A 14,768-nucleotide genomic window follows, 5' to 3' on the forward strand; every position below is an offset into this window, starting at 1 on the left:
TGGGGTCTTAGGACTGTAAAGGAGGTCTGTCTGGGCGCCTCCGGGAATCAATGCCTGTGACACCACAGGATAGAGAGCCAGGACTCAGGGAAGGGCTGTTTAGTGTGTTTGGTAGCTCGCTAATGTGTGAAGCCCTGGGTTCGCTCCTTAGCACTATGACAGAGGGAACTGAAGCAGGTTCGAGACCCGCGAGGCTATGGTGTAATAGTTATTTAAAGGGCGAAGGTGATGGGAGGCAGAGTCAGACGGACACTTCGGTAGAGGTCAAAGTCTCCAGTCAGGTTCAGGTTAGATTTCCCGCCCTGAACACGTGACCCAGTCGGCTCTCAGCCCTATTTGTGTTCCTCACCCTTGGCCAATGGGAACCCTGGATAGATCTGGTGGGCGGGGCCGCTGCCGTAAAGGACACAACATTTTTGTGCGGCGGCTCCGGGCCTTAGGGTCCCAGCTGCTAGCGAGTGGGAACCGGCAAGCACGGCGTACGTGGCTTGCGTGAGTATGCGTGGTTAGCGGCGCGTGCGTGGAGAGAGTGGGCAGTGTAGCAGGTCCACGTGCGTCCCTTCCCGCGACCCCGGCGCCGTAGCTCCATGTTCCAGGACACCCTGGCATCTGCCGCCCTCTCGGAATGGCCAGCCCGACTCTTTGATTCTGCAGTGACCTCAAGTTCAGCCCGCAGCCACACATCGCCATGGTGACTGTCGGCAACTACTGCGAGGCCGAAGGGCCGGTGGGGCCGGCTTGGACTCAGAATGGCTTGAGTCCCTGCTTCTTCTTCACACTAGTGCCCTCGACACTCATGACTCTGGGGGTACTGGCCTTGGTGCTGGTTCTTCCCTGCAGGCGTCGGGAGGTGCCTGCTGGCCCCGAGGAACTGTCTTGGGCGGCCGGCCCTCGGGTGGCTCCCTATGTGCTGCAGCTGTTTCTGGCCACACTTCAGATGGTACTGCCCCTGGCCGGTCTGGCTGGTCGAGTGGGCACTGCTCAGGGGGTCCGCCTGCCAGGCTACCTACTGCTGGCTTCTGTGCTGGAGAGTCTGGCCAGTGCCTGTGGCTTGTGGCTGCTCGTGGTGGAACGGAGCCAGGCACGGCAGAGTCTGGCAATGGGCGTCTGGATGAAGTTCAGACATAGCTTGGGTCTCCTGCTCCTCTGGACGGTCGCATTTGCAGCCGAGAACTTGGCCCTAGTATCTTGGAACAGCCCGCAGTGGTGGTGGGCCAGGGCAGATCTGGGCCAGCAGGTAAGGGGCTTTATTGGGAGGAGACACACTGAGGTTTGATGGGAACTGCGTCTGGACCTACTGACTCCATGCTTTAGAAAAAAGAATGGGGTGCCTGGCGGTGGCTGCAAGCTGATAGCCAGCTGGTGGGGCAGCCCAGCATGGGGTGTGTCTGTGCTGAGTCACTCTGGGTTGTTTTTTTTTTTTTTTTTTCTAAACCTGTTGCTAGTCTCCTAACAAGCATCTGAGTGTTGTAAGAAGTAATACAATAAGGTTTGGGTCGTGGTTCACACCTGTTCTCTTCATTCTAGGTTCAATTTGGCCTGTGGGTCCTGCGTTATGTGACCTCTGGAGGGCTATTTATCTTGGGGCTCTGGGCCCCTGGACTTCGCCCCCAGTCTTATACCCTACATGTTCATGAAGAAGACCAAGATGTAGGAAGGAACCAGGTATACCAAAGGTGGTGGCACACTCCTTTAATAGAAAGGCAGGCAGATCTCTGTTGAGTTCAAAGCCAGCCTGGTGTACAAAGTGAGTTTCAGGACAGCCAGGGCTGTCACACAGAGAAAGCCTCCCTCTCAAACAAACAGACAAACAAACAAAACAAAAATAAATAAATAAAACAGAGGAACCAGGTATCCCTGATTTTCTCAGTCAAGACTGTATCTTTGTGCAGGACCCAGTACTTTGTGAACATTAAACATGTCTCTCCCACCAAACTACATTCCAAGCCTCTCTGAATGCTGGGATTTATTTTAATTTTATTCTGTGTCATCATCTCTGAATGAAATAGGTTCAGCAAGAAACAAATAGCTACCCCATAGGTGAGAAGGAGGTTTATTTCAAACTACCAAAGCTGTGTCTCAGAGAAAGCAGAGAAAGGCAGGGGGGGCTCCCTGGTTATACGTGACTGGGTACCTGGAACAAGGGAGTGTCTGCGATGGACTGAGAACAATGACCCTGACATGCTGTTAGGCTCATAGTCGTGGTAATGGAAGAACCACATGTTCCTTTTGGCAGAGATGGGGAGACTGACCCCTTTTTGCCAGTAGAAGTATATCTTCAAGCCTCTGGAGGAATGCTGACTTTTGTCTAAATACCAGACTTTGGGGAAAGGAATTTCTTGGGGGGCCTCCCCCCTCCCCCCATAATCCCATCTGAATCAGTTCTCATCCCAAAGTTCAGTTTGCGATCCAGTGGCTTTCTTAACTCTGAGAGGAATCACGTGTGAGCCTTGGATATCTGTGAGCTGTGATCCTGTATATTATTCCCTGCAGATACCTGGGCAAGTATACTTCTTTGTAAGCTTTCCTCCTGTGTGACATTTTCCTAGGGCCGCTCAACAGACACACGATCCACCTGGAGAGACCTTGGCCGGAAGCTTCGACTGCTGAGTAGCTACTTGTGGCCTCGGGGAAGTCCGTCACTTCAGCTGATTGTGCTCATCTGCCTGGGACTCATGGGGTTGGACCGAGCACTCAATGTGTTGGTCCCCATCTTCTATAGGGACATTGGTGAGGGGGTGGAAGGGTATGTTCGATTTAGTGGCTGGGTTGGCCCTTACCTAGGGAGGTTATGCCAAGATGGGAGGTAGGTGGTCAGAACCTGGAGCACTTTTGCCTTAAAGAATCCTGGTTGTTGAAGGTGTACCCTGATGCCTTTAATCCACAGTGAACTTACTGACGGCGAAGGCACCTTGGAGCTCCCTGGCCTGGACGGTTATCACCTATGTCTTCCTCAAGTTCCTCCAGGGGGGTGGCACTGGCAGTACAGGTATGAGGGACTCCATCTTCACCTTGGTTGGCATCAGTGTCTCCTGGGAACTCCCTCACTGCCTTGCTTCTGATAGTCCTTCTACAGACCCCCTGGGTGCTGAGACCTCTAGCATCTGGGTGTTGGGCTAATTTCCCTCAGCCCCCAGGACCTCAGAAAACTTCCCTGGCTTCCCCAGGTTTCGTGAGCAACCTGCGAACCTTCCTGTGGATCCGGGTGCAGCAGTTCACGTCCCGAGGTGTGGAGCTGCGTCTCTTCTCTCACCTGCATGAGCTCTCACTGCGCTGGCATCTGGGCCGGCGGACCGGGGAGGTGCTTCGGATTGTGGACCGGGGAACGTCCAGTGTCACAGGACTGCTCAGGTGCCACGGCAGTGGAAAGTGTATATGGGGGTGGGGGGCTGGGAAGACTCAGCTGACGCTGCTCTGCCCCTCCTACCTCGCTTTGTTTGGGTCTTCTTGGCAAACAGCTACACAATGAGTTTTAGCCTCTCTTGGACTACTTAAGATTCTAGCTCAAGAAACTAAAAATGGGGGCTAGAGAGAAGGCTCCACAGTTAAGAATACACTCTGCTTTTGCAGAGGATCTGAAGTCAGTTCCCAGCATCACTTGCCTCGGGCAGCCCACAGATACACCTGCTTGTCACTCTAACCCCAGGAGATTGGGACACTGCCTTCTGAGGCCCCTCCCACACCTACAAACATGTTCATAATTAGACAGGAAAAAAGTGGAATAGACCAAATCTTTTGAGTTCCATTTATTTCTCCAGAGTTTTCCTACTAGGCTTACTTAGTATGTTAAACTACTTATTTTGTGTTAAATCTCACAGATATAATATGGTACTGTGAACATCTTTTTAAACCAAAAGATTCCTTGACATAGGTTCTTTTTTTGAAATTGCCTTAACAAAAATCTCATGGGGATTAGGTTTTGCTTTTTGTGTTTTGAGACAGGGGTTCTCTGTGTAAAAGCCCTGCCTATCCTGGAACTCACTTTGTAGACCAGGCTTGCCCTGAACTCACAGAGATCCGTCTGTCTCTACCTCCCTTGTATATCACTACAACCAGCTGAGGTTCTTTTTCAACCATGTACAAAGATCTCTCTTACCTGTAATTGATAGAGATTAGTTTGTTGCTGTTACGGATTTTTTTTTTTTTTTTTTGAGACAGGGTTTCTCTGTGTAGTCCTGGCTGTCCTGGAACTCACTCTGTAGACCAGGCTGGCCTCGAACTCAGAAATCCGCTGCCTCTGCCTCCCAAGTGCTGGGATTACAGGCGTGTGCCACCACCGCCTGGCTTGCTGTTACGGATTTTTATCTTTTTGGTGCCTCTGTGTGTGTGTGTGTGTGTGTGTGTGTGTGTGTGTGTGTTGTGTCTGAAGACTGAACTACCTAGGACCTTGTATATGCTTGGCAAACGCTCCATCCATATCCTCAGCCCTTTATCTGGGCTAGCCTTAATCTCAAGAGGGCTGGGATTATAGCCATTGCCCCCCAGGCCTTCTTGGCCATCTACTTCTTGAGGGGTCTTTAGAGTCATTCTAGTCTGTTGTTGAAAATAAAACTAGGCTAAGGTGAGTCCCTGAGGAAGGATGCTGAGTTTCCACCGGCAAGCTGTTCTCTCCCTGACTTCCCTTCTAGCTACCTGGTGTTCAACATTATCCCCACCCTGGCTGACATCATCATTGGCATCATCTACTTCAGCATGTTCTTCAATGCCTGGTTTGGCCTCATTGTGTTCCTGTGCATGAGCCTTTACCTCAGTGAGTGCTGCCCGGGAGACCATCTCCCTGAACTGTGTAGGGTCTTCCTTGACCATGAGCCCTACGCCCACTTAGCCGGTTCTCCTTCTGTGGGCCAAGGATTGGTAGGCTAGACTAGCCTCTGTTCACTGCTGGTGTGATAGGAAGGCCTACTCTCCCTGTTAAGGTAAAACAGACAAAAGCCCAGGAAGGGCATGTATGACACATGCCCTCACGGTGTGACCTGTGTAGCACATAATGCATCTTTTCCTGTGCTCATCAAAAACATCTTCTCCATGAAATTTTGCCGGATTACAAAGCTATCTTGTACACACTTCCTTTCTTGGTGGATTTACAATTCTTTCTCCATGTCTGGGTCTTTGGTGCTAGCATAGGTTCAGTATGTGTGGTGCAGGGGGCAGCCATTGATATTTGGTCTCGGCTGTTGGGGATGATGTCTTGTTCTTTCCACTGCTGTCATCCTCCTGTAGTCCTGACTATTGCGGTCACTGAGTGGAGAGCCAAGTTCCGCCGTGAAATGAACACACAGGAAAATGCCACCCGGGCACGCGCAGTGGACTCTCTGCTAAACTTTGAAACGGTAACAGTGGCCCTGAGATGGCGGTAGGAAGCAAGGAGAGGTGGGGGGGGGGGGCATGGCGGGAGCGCCAAAATGATAAGAATCTGGAGGGGATATTAGAGATTGGGAAGAAGCAGAGGCAGGTGGATCTCTCTGAGTTCAAGCCCTAACCTGGCCAGCAGAGCCTGTTTCAGGCCAACCAGGCTACATAGCAAGACCCCCATCTCACACATTATTTTTTAATTATTATTAAAAGTAAATTTAGAAATTGGGATAAAGGGATCAGGACTCTGGAGAGAACAGTCCCTCAGTTGTGTACTGTGTGAATCCATCAGGTGAAGTACTACAACGCCGAGGGTTATGAAGTAGAACGCTACCGAGAGGCCATCCTCAAGTTTCAGGTGAGGACTTGGGAGCTGTCATTACCAGGCCTGAGGAGAGTGAGACCCAGGGCTTAGGCCTGGGCCTGGCACCTGCGTGGGGTTTGGTGGTGGTTGGCCTCCCAGGCCACGCCCTCCTCCTGATTTGTTAACCCCTAGGGTTTGGAGTGGAAGTCAACCGCTTCACTGGTTGTGCTGAATCAGACGCAGAACCTGGTGATTGGACTTGGGCTCCTTGCTGGCTCCTTGCTTTGTGCGTACTTCGTCAGTGAGCAGAAGCTGCAGGTGAGGCAGACTCATGAAAGGATGGGCAGTGGACAGAAGGGGGTCACGGGTGAGCCACTAGGTTGCTGGATGGCATGACAATGAAGTAACAGAGAGCTCGAGCGACCTGCTGGCTTCCTGTGACATATTTGCTTCTCCGGGTCTCTACAGGTCGGGGACTTTGTGCTTTTTGGCACTTACATCACCCAGCTGTACATGCCTCTCAATTGGTTTGGCACCTACTACAGGTAAGCTGATTCCTGTCCCTGCCCTGCTCAGGGAAGTCCTCACTCACTCCCCTTGCTAGTCCTCCCTCCCCTTTGCTAGTCCTCCCTCTCCCTTGCTAGTCCTCCCTCCCCTTTGCTAGTCCTCCCTCCCTTGCTAGTCCTCCCTCCCCCTTGCTGTCCTACCTCCCTTGGTAGTCCTCCTTCCCCCTTGCTAGTCCTCCCTCCCCCTTGCTAGTCCTCCTTCCCCTTGCTAGTCCTCCCTCCCCCTTGCTAGTCCTCCCTCCCCCTTGCTAGTCCTCCCTCCCCCTTGCTAGTCCTCCGTTCCTTGAGGGCCCACCCAGCCTTTGCTCTCCTTGCAGGATGATCCAGACTAACTTCATTGACATGGAGAACATGTTTGACTTGCTGAAAGAGGAGACAGAGGTGAGTAGGGGGAGGAACGAGAAGATGGAGTGAGTAGGGGGAGTGTGTCCAGAGGCTCCCAGGCCAGGGGTGGCAGCACTTGTTGGCTGTGCTCTCCAGGTGAAGGATGTCCCTGGTGCAGGGCCCCTTCGTTTTCATAAGGGCCGGATTGAGTTTGAAAATGTGCACTTCAGCTACACGGATGGGTGAGCACCCCCTTCCTGCCCGCTTTCTTTCCCTCTCATACACTGGCACACTGCCTTCCTGCTCTTCATCCTGCCCTGAGACCCAGCTTTGCAACCTACCACTGTGGGGTAGGGGACAGGGAGCCCGGACAGGAGAGGGTAAGGACCATCAGCTCTGGGGATGGAAATCCATCTACTACTGGGTGATCCAGTAGATCTACTACTAAATCCACCACCTTCGCTTACAGGCGGGAGACCTTACAAGATGTGTCCTTCACTGTGATGCCTGGGCAGACGGTGGCTCTGGTAAGAGGAGTCCTAGCTACTGGGCCGCCATTCCTGCCATTCCTTGAGTTTCTCGCATGTGTTCCCTATGATGGCTCCTCACGGTCCGGGCTAGGTGTCCAGCGCCTGGTAATAACCGGCCACAGGACTGAATGTAGCAGCCCTCCTGGATGTTGGTGGCCCCTTAAAGAGAGAGCCTTAAAAGCCAGAGGGAAGTCCTGAGAATTTCCTTCCCATGTTTCCAATGCAACAGGTAGGCCCATCTGGGGCAGGAAAGAGCACAGTTTTGCGCCTGCTGTTTCGCTTCTATGACATCAACTCTGGCTGCATCCGAATAGATGGACAGGACATTTCACAGGTAAGGTTGCTGCGGAGAAGACTGTAATTTAGTGGTCTGTGGAAGAACAGCAAGGGGGTGGGCATCCCTGAGATACCAGCCTTGCAAAAACACTAGGGACTTGCATGGTTTGATGGTGTGCGTCTGTAATCTCAGCATGGAGGATATAGCAAGATCAAGGCCTGCCAGAGCTACAAAGGAGTTCCAGGCCAACCAGAGTCACTAGCCAGACCCGGTCTCTAAATAACTGGGGAAAGGGAGAGGTTGGAGCTATAGCATACTGACCTAGCCTAAGGCCCTCAGGCTTACTTCCTAGCACCTCTAAATGTTTAAAAATGTGGGTCTTCTTAGTACCGTGTGACCCACAGTCACCCAGGAAAGCAATCAGGTACCATGTGAAGTATGCTTTTCTGTGAAGCAGGCAGAAGCCATGTTTTCTGTTCATGAATGGGGATGATTTAAAGTGATTGCATGATTTGCCCACCCAGCTAAGATTTGTGGTGGCCATGGTCGGAATCTTACCCCAGGCTGTTTATTCCTGGGGCTTTCTGGAATCCTGGAGGGGTCTCACAGGACAGGACATGTTTGGTCTTTCGGTCTCAGGTGACCCAGATCTCTCTCCGGTCTCACATTGGAGTTGTACCCCAGGACACTGTCCTCTTCAACGACACCATTGCCAACAATATCCGCTATGGTCGTGTCACCGCTGGGGACAGTGAGGTAGAGGCTGCTGCTCAGGCCGCAGGCATTCACGATGCCATCTTGTCTTTCCCTGAAGGTAAGGTCTTCCTCCCTACCCAGTGATACCCTGTCTCTCTCTCAAATTCAGTTCTACCCCTTCCTTGCCCACCTGGCTCCAGAAAACAAGCTTATCTAACATGTGACATGAGAGGTATTTAATATCCACAGGGTATGAGACACGGGTCGGGGAGCGGGGTCTGAAACTGAGTGGTGGCGAGAAGCAGCGCGTGGCCATCGCCCGCACCATCCTTAAGGCTCCTGACATCATTCTGCTGGATGAGGTGAGGCCCCAGAGCGTGCCTGCTAGGCTCCCACCTCTGCCTGGTTCCTGAGCAGTTCCCTACCTCGAGACAGCCATCGTCACCAAAACCCTCCATAAGCCATGAGCCCAACCTCTCCTCTAGCAGCCTGCATCCTCCCTTCCTTGGAACCTCTGGGTAGCAAGAGCATTTCACCCAAGCTCTTTCTGTAGGCAACATCAGCACTGGATACATCCAATGAGAGAGCCATCCAGGCCTCTCTGGCCAAAGTCTGCACCAACCGCACCACCATCGTAGTAGCACACAGGTACAGAGCTACAGGGCTGACGTGGCTGGCAGTGTGGAGCACTTTGGATGCAGGTAGTAAGTAACTGATGTCTGACCTCGCAGGCTCTCAACTGTGGTCAATGCTGACCAGATTCTTGTCATCAAAGACGGCTGCATCATAGAGAGAGGAAGGTGAGCCGGGAAGGATGAGCAGGGCGGAAGCTCCCAAAGGGTGTCTCCTCTGTTCTCTCTTGAGATTGGGGTGAAACCAGTGAGTGGGACTTACCCTTGTTTTATCATCCCAGGCATGAAGCCCTGCTATCCCGAGGTGGTGTTTATGCTGAGATGTGGCAACTGCAGCAGCAAGGACAAGAAACTGTCCCTGAAGAATCTAAACCTCAGGACACAGCGCAGTAATAAAAGGGACCGCTTTTCTCCCCGCAGCTAACTCAGGAGAAGATATGTCCCCTCCTTGCCTTCATTTCATCCTGGTGTAGGAGTTCGGTGCTAGCTATTGTAAGGGAAAGGGACCTTCCAGAAGGCATCGTAAGGAAATAAATGGCCTGTGCAAGGGCAGCTGGCGGCTGTGGTTTGGTTGTGTGGGTACTGCAAGGGCCACTACCCTTGAGCTGAATGAACATTCCCAAAAAAGAAACGGAGCACTCAGACATCTTACTGATTGCCAGTCTTTACTCTTCCCAGCCCTCTCCCTGTCCACCACATGTGGCAGCCCAGGGACGCGGGTGACATGATGAAAGAGGCTGTGGGGATCCAGTCTGGTTAGCACCTACCAAGGCCCAACCCGAGAGCGCTTCCCGGCCGCCCGCTTCCTTCCTTCCGCAGCAGCAGAGTGAGCTTGGCTGCTTCCTCTCCAGGCTCCATGGAGCACCTCCGTGTCACTGCTGCTTGTCGCTGTGACCCAGGCTTTTCTGTGCTTCCTTTCCCTGTGTACCCTGGAGATGTGAGGGCCACAGTCCTTGGGTGAGCCTCCCTCCCCAAGCCCAGGACCCTAGCACAGGCTGCAGTTGGACGGCTTCAAGCTACGACTCTGCGCCTGGAGCAAGGAGAGGAGAAGGAGGAGACAGGGTGTGAAGTCAAAGAGCAGGAGAGGACTGGCTTCATTTCAGGGCTCGGCTGGAGCTGGAGCCACTGGAAGGAAGCACAAGGATAATCCCCACGGCGAAACTATCCACAACTGGGCAGGACCAACTCTAACTTCTCACCCTCCAACACAGGACCCAGTTCACACCTCCTCATACCTGCTGCTGCTGGTATTCTGCCTCACTGGCTGACAGTGCCTGTGCTAACGCCAAGTCTTCTTCCTCCTGAGAACTGGAAAGGAAGAGCTTAAGTCAGTGACAGTAACATCTAAAAATCTGAGGATTTCATCTGTTCAGTATCATGGTACTGAGAATTTTTGAGTGTGACCTCCATCTTTATTTTCTATAAATCAACATAGTATTTATCAGCATTACTGCCACTGGTTTGGCCTTTGGGGATATACAGTTCATCTAATTTTTTTTTTTTTTTTTTTTTTTTTTTGGATTTGGTTTTTTCGAGACAGGGTTTCTCAGTTTCATTGTATAGCCCTGGCAGTCCTGGAACTCAACTCTGTAGAGCAGGCTGGCCTCGAACTCAGAAATCCTCCTGCCTCTGCCTCCCAGAGTGCTGGGATTACAGGCATGCGCCACCACCGCCCAGCTCACTTCATCTAATTTTGAAATCAAGTTTTTAGCTATAGTAGTGGGTTGGCATGGTTCCACTTCAATTTTTCCAAACAGATTTTGTCCTCATTCAGAGCAGGTACCTCGGGACCTGGGGTTTAGCCTCTGCAAGGGACAGTTCCAGGGCACGCTGCAGGGCCTCGTCCTCACTCTGCAAAGGGAGACAAAACAGAAAGACTAGTTTCCTCGGCCTTTACTCTGTGTGGATTTACTTCTGTCTATCCAACCTTTTCCCCCAACTTACCAAGCCATTCTGCAAAGCAATAACAGGAGGGGCTGTCCTGGGTGTAATCTGGGATGTGGCTCTACAGGGGGACATTAAAGCAGGCTGTGGTCAGAGATGTGAAGGGGTTAAAATGGGGAGAGGAGAAACGGGTAGGCCTACCTGCTAGGGGAGGATGACGAAGGCAGGGTCCGACTTGGACTGGGGACAGTGCTTGGAGAAGCCAGACCTTGTGCTCTGGAGATAGCAGCAAGCCTGAAGGGAAGAAATCCATTTTAAAAAACCTCTCAGGCTAGGCTTTGAATGTCAAGAGGGTTGTCTGTAATTTCAGCTACCTGAGAGGTTCAGACAGGAAAACTGAAAACTGTACAGGGCAGAGTGAGTTCAATGACAGCCTGGGCAACTTTGTGGAATCCTGTTTCCAAGAAATAAAAGGAGCCAGAAGTAATGTATGCTGTAATTTCAGCCCTGGAGGATCTGAGGCAGAGGGACTGCCACAAGTTTGAAGCTAGCCTGAGCTAAGAAGTGAAACCTCTCAAAACAACAAAAATGGGCCAAGGCAGTAGCTCGGTGGTAGAGTGCTTGCCTGCCTTCAATCCACAGTACTGTGGGCAAAAGGAGGCAAAAAGCATAAAGACTCCCTTGGTCAAGGCAGACATGGCTGAAGAAAAACAAGTAGGATATTTGGTGTTAATTACCCTGCCCGGCTGGTCTGATGACCTTCCCCAGAGCAATCATGGTCTAGTGGGTGACGGTGCTTGATGCAGAAGTTTCGGCCACAGCGGTCACAAGTCAGTTTCATCATCTCCCGCTGCCGGCAGCCAGGGCGTTCGCACTTATTGGTGAAGATCTGAGATGAAACAAGGTTTGTTATTTATGAACCTTTCTCTCCTCTAGACCCATGGAGCTAGAGCTAGCCTTTCAGGCTTGCAGGTGTCAATATACCAGCTGGGTTGCCTGACTAACCCTTCCATTAGTTATTTACCTTGCGTTTTTGCTGTGCTGGATCTGAGCGACAGTCTCTGTCAATATGCTCTCCCACAGCCCGGTCAGGAGGCTCCCCTCTGGCCACCGGCACAGGCACATTACAGAGGGGGCACACAGGTACTTGGATATCCTAAAATCAAGGGTCAGGAGTCAGTCTGAGAGCCAACCAGTCTCTTAAAGAACCTGAATATTCCACTCACAAATACACAAATAGAAAACAAAGTTTCCCAGTACCGGGCTTAGAAACACAATAACTAAGAGGAGAAAACTTAACTTAGACAGATTCCTGAAAGCATCTGCACCGGCTCTTCTCTCCATACAACCACACCCTGCCACCCTCACTATCGCCTCCTCACCTTTTGGTATGCTGATCCACAGTGATGCTGGGCGTAGGCCACATGGTCTGCACAGAAGATGCCCGAGCAGGCATCGCACTTGAGTGGCAAAAAATCTACAGAGAATGGGTCAGATTACTGGTTCAGAGGGAACCTAGGTGTCCTTTCCTCTAGCTTAAAGCTGCTGCTCCAGTAGGAAAAACTCCGCCCAATTTGCAACACACTGCACCCCTTCACGACCAATTTGGCCACGCCTTCTAGTCTCCGCCCACAACTACGAGCCCCGCCCTCCTGGCCTTTCCAGCTCCAGTGCCCACCCTCCCTGCCCTACCTGCAGTCCCCTGCCCCAGCCGTCCGGCCCCGCCTCCCGCGTGCTCCGCCCCTCACCCAAGCGCTGACAGCTCGGCTCGGAACAGTGAGCCCCGAGGTCCGGAAACTCCATCGCCTGGCCGTGCCGGGCCTGCTGCGGGGAAGAAGCGAGAGCTGAGCGTGCCAAGGAATCCTGCTCCCGGCCGGGTCCGCAACACAGCAACTCCGGGGGCTCCCCGCCCCGCCTCTTCCTCTCCCCCCCGCCCAGCACAGGTTACCGAAGCCGGGGCGCTTGCCGGCCCGCAGCCCCTACTCCTCCTCCGGAGGGCGCGCGCGCACTGACGTCATCACGTTGGGCGGGTCCATCGCGGGCAACAGTAGATTGCAGGCGGAGCGTCCCAGAAGAGTTGAGCCACGCCTGGGAGCCGGTTTAAAGCTTAGAAGAGTTTTTTTTAGAACCAACCAGTGAAGGCAAAGGTGGACCTATCGGTAGACAAGGGTGGTTTGGAAGCAGTTCGGTCTTTGGCCTGCTTCGTTACTTTTCTCTAGCCATTTCTCAAGGCCGAGGCTGCCTCTTTTCTGTAATATGTGAGTTTCTGTGTGTCTCTGTGGTGCAGATTCCTCTCCAGGCTTTAGCGTTGATGTTCACCCTCTAAGACATCCCTGGCCCTTGTCAGAATGACCTGAGCACATCTACTCTGTCATCTCCTCTCCTCCATTCTAGTTTACACGTCACCTCCTTTTTTTTAAAAATGTCACCTCGAAATCAGATAGATGTTTACCAACCTGGCACAGTGGTCTACATATCGAATTCTAGGATAGCCAAGACTACATAAAGACACCTAGTCTGGGGGGGGGGGGGGAAGAAAGAGAGAAATAATTATCTGTCCCCAGTTTTTTCCTAGAGAACTGCGAGTTGTCTCCCCAAGTAAAAGCGTCTGCCACACAAAGGGGACTACTTGAGAGAGAAGAAAAGGAGAGAAGAAAACCCAGGAGAACTGCACTCCCCTCCCCCCCCCAGTGATAATAATTAAAATGTATCGACGAGTCAAGCACCAGGTTTCATATTGGGTCCAAGCACATAATACCTAGAAGACAGCAGCCTCAGATGTGACACTTTATCACCTACAGAGCTAGTTTAAACAGATTCCTGGATCCTGGGACTTCTGATTCAGTGGGAAGCTCCCGAAGGAATGTTAACACAGATTTCTTGTATGTCTCAACTTGAAAAACATTAGTGCAGCATATTCTCAGTGTTTCTGAAAATTTTTTAAAAGATTTGTTTATTTAATGTATATGAGTACACTAGCTGTCTTCAGACATACCAGAAGAGGACATTAGATCCCATTACAGATGGTTGGGAGCCACCATCTGGTTGCTGGGAACTGAACTCAGGACCTCTGGAAGAGCAGTCAATGCTCTTAACCACTGAGCCATCATCACTCCAGCCCTGGTTGGTTGGTTTTATTTGTTTGTATTGCTTTGTTTCTCTATGTAGTCCTGGCTGTCTTGAAACTTAATCTGTAGCCTAGGCTGGTATCAAACTCAGAGATCCACCTGCCTCTGCCTCTGGCTGCCAAGTGCACGGATTAAAGGAGTGCACCACCATTGCCTGGCCATATTTCTTTCGAGAAAGCCTCTTCTCTAAGTTGCCCAGACTGATCTCAACTTTATGGTCCTCCCCTACCCTGACCCCCCCCCCCCCCACATACACACACAGGTCTCAGCCTGGTGAGCAGCTGGGATTGTAGACACTGACCAACTAGAGCCAGTCTTTTAAAGTAGATGGTTTTGTTAATGTTGCTGTTGTTTTATGGTGGCACATAATCCCAGCATTTGGGAGGCAACGGCAGGCAGGGTGGATCTCTGAGATTGATGCTAACCTGGTATGCGGAGCTAGTTAGAACCCCTGTCTCAAAAGAAAAAAAATAGATTAGATAGATAGACAATAAGGCATTAAAAAATTGAAACCATGTTTTTCCAAGTGTGGTGACCTATGATCCCAGCACTGGAGCAGGAAGATAACTAGTTTGAAGCCATTAGGACTACATAGTGAGACCTATCTCCCCCCCCCCCAAAAAAAAAAGAAAAGAAAAAGAAAAAGGAAAAGGAAAAAAGAAAGAGAAGAAAAGGCAGGCCTCTAGAGTTCCCGTTAACTTTAAACACATTTTTAAGCCTGTATGTAATATCCAATATGCATATGCCTGTGTTCTCAGGCACACACACTCAGGCACAGAGTTAAGACTCGCCCTTAGGCTTTGAAGTGCTTGTTCATGCTGTTGCTCTGTTTTACATTTCTCTTCATCCCACTGAGATGGTTAATTTTATGTCATCTTGACATAAACTACAGTCATATATATGACTGGAAGACTTCAATTGAGAAAATGCCTCCCTAAGATCTGGGGTGATAGGGCAGGGCCCAGCCCATGGTAAACGATACCATTTACCATTCCTGGGCTGGTGGTCCTCGCTGCTGTAAGAAAGCAGGCTGCACCATGATGAGCAAACCAGTGAGCAGCACCTCACTGTGACC

General features: G+C 51.4%; 2 protein-coding genes across 4 annotated transcripts; one reads left to right on the forward strand and one right to left on the reverse strand.

Annotated features, from left to right (window-relative positions):
• Window positions 1-392: 392 nt before the first annotated feature.
• On the forward strand, window positions 393-9,233 carry Abcb6 (ATP binding cassette subfamily B member 6 (Langereis blood group)). The gene is made up of 19 exons (XM_052192347.1): window positions 393-1,237; window positions 1,528-1,665; window positions 2,550-2,730; window positions 2,888-2,989; window positions 3,168-3,351; window positions 4,629-4,750; window positions 5,221-5,330; window positions 5,645-5,710; window positions 5,849-5,974; window positions 6,125-6,201; window positions 6,540-6,603; window positions 6,703-6,788; window positions 7,016-7,073; window positions 7,306-7,410; window positions 7,993-8,167; window positions 8,299-8,411; window positions 8,603-8,697; window positions 8,781-8,849; window positions 8,963-9,233. The coding sequence occupies exons 1-19, from the start codon at window positions 689-691 to the stop codon at window positions 9,072-9,074; spliced, it is 2,532 nt and encodes an 843-aa protein (XP_052048307.1). The 5' UTR covers window positions 393-688; the 3' UTR covers window positions 9,075-9,233.
• Window positions 9,234-9,327: 94 nt separating this feature from the next.
• Window positions 9,328-12,605, reverse strand: Zfand2b (zinc finger AN1-type containing 2B). Of its 3 annotated transcripts, none has more exons than XM_052192367.1 (10): window positions 12,514-12,605; window positions 12,314-12,386; window positions 11,948-12,042; window positions 11,590-11,721; window positions 11,303-11,454; window positions 10,767-10,859; window positions 10,626-10,686; window positions 10,465-10,532; window positions 9,917-9,989; window positions 9,328-9,610 (listed from the first exon to the last, which is right to left on the reverse strand). In XM_052192367.1, exons 2-10 carry the CDS (start codon window positions 12,366-12,368, stop codon window positions 9,554-9,556), a joined length of 786 nt encoding a protein of 261 aa, XP_052048327.1. In that variant the 5' UTR covers window positions 12,369-12,386; window positions 12,514-12,605; the 3' UTR covers window positions 9,328-9,553. The 3 variants fall into 3 exon arrangements, with proteins under 3 accessions (XP_052048327.1, XP_052048325.1, XP_052048328.1); XM_052192365.1 differs by having other exon boundaries at window positions 12,314-12,389; window positions 12,514-12,604; XM_052192368.1 differs by having other exon boundaries at window positions 9,328-9,711; window positions 12,314-12,604.
• Between the last annotated feature and the right edge of the window lie 2,163 nt (window positions 12,606-14,768).

This window comes from Apodemus sylvaticus, chromosome 9 (genome assembly GCF_947179515.1).
Source record: "Apodemus sylvaticus chromosome 9, mApoSyl1.1, whole genome shotgun sequence".
Classification (NCBI taxonomy): Eukaryota; Metazoa; Chordata; class Mammalia; order Rodentia; family Muridae; genus Apodemus; species Apodemus sylvaticus.

What these genes read in the sequence shown, in the direction of transcription:
- Abcb6 (XM_052192347.1), top strand. Translation starts at nt 689, where the DNA reads ATGGTGACTGTCGGCAACTACTGCGAGGCCGAAGGGCCGGTGGGGCCG. An exon ending in GTGCATGAGCCTTTACCTCA is followed by an intron (nt 4,751 to 5,220) that starts GTGAGTGCTGCC and finishes ATCCTCCTGTAG; the next exon opens with TCCTGACTATTGCGGTCACT. An exon ending in ACATCATTCTGCTGGATGAG is followed by an intron (nt 8,412 to 8,602) that starts GTGAGGCCCCAG and finishes CTCTTTCTGTAG; the next exon opens with GCAACATCAGCACTGGATAC.
- Zfand2b (XM_052192367.1), bottom strand. Translation starts at nt 12,368, where the DNA reads ATGGAGTTTCCGGACCTCGGGGCTCACTGTTCCGAGCCGAGCTGTCAG. An exon ending in CATCAGACCAGCCGGGCAGG is followed by an intron (nt 10,860 to 11,302) that starts GTAATTAACACC and finishes TCTTCCCTTCAG; the next exon opens with GCTTGCTGCTATCTCCAGAG. An exon ending in GCTAAACCCCAGGTCCCGAG is followed by an intron (nt 9,990 to 10,464) that starts GTACCTGCTCTG and finishes CTTCCTTTCCAG; the next exon opens with TTCTCAGGAGGAAGAAGACT.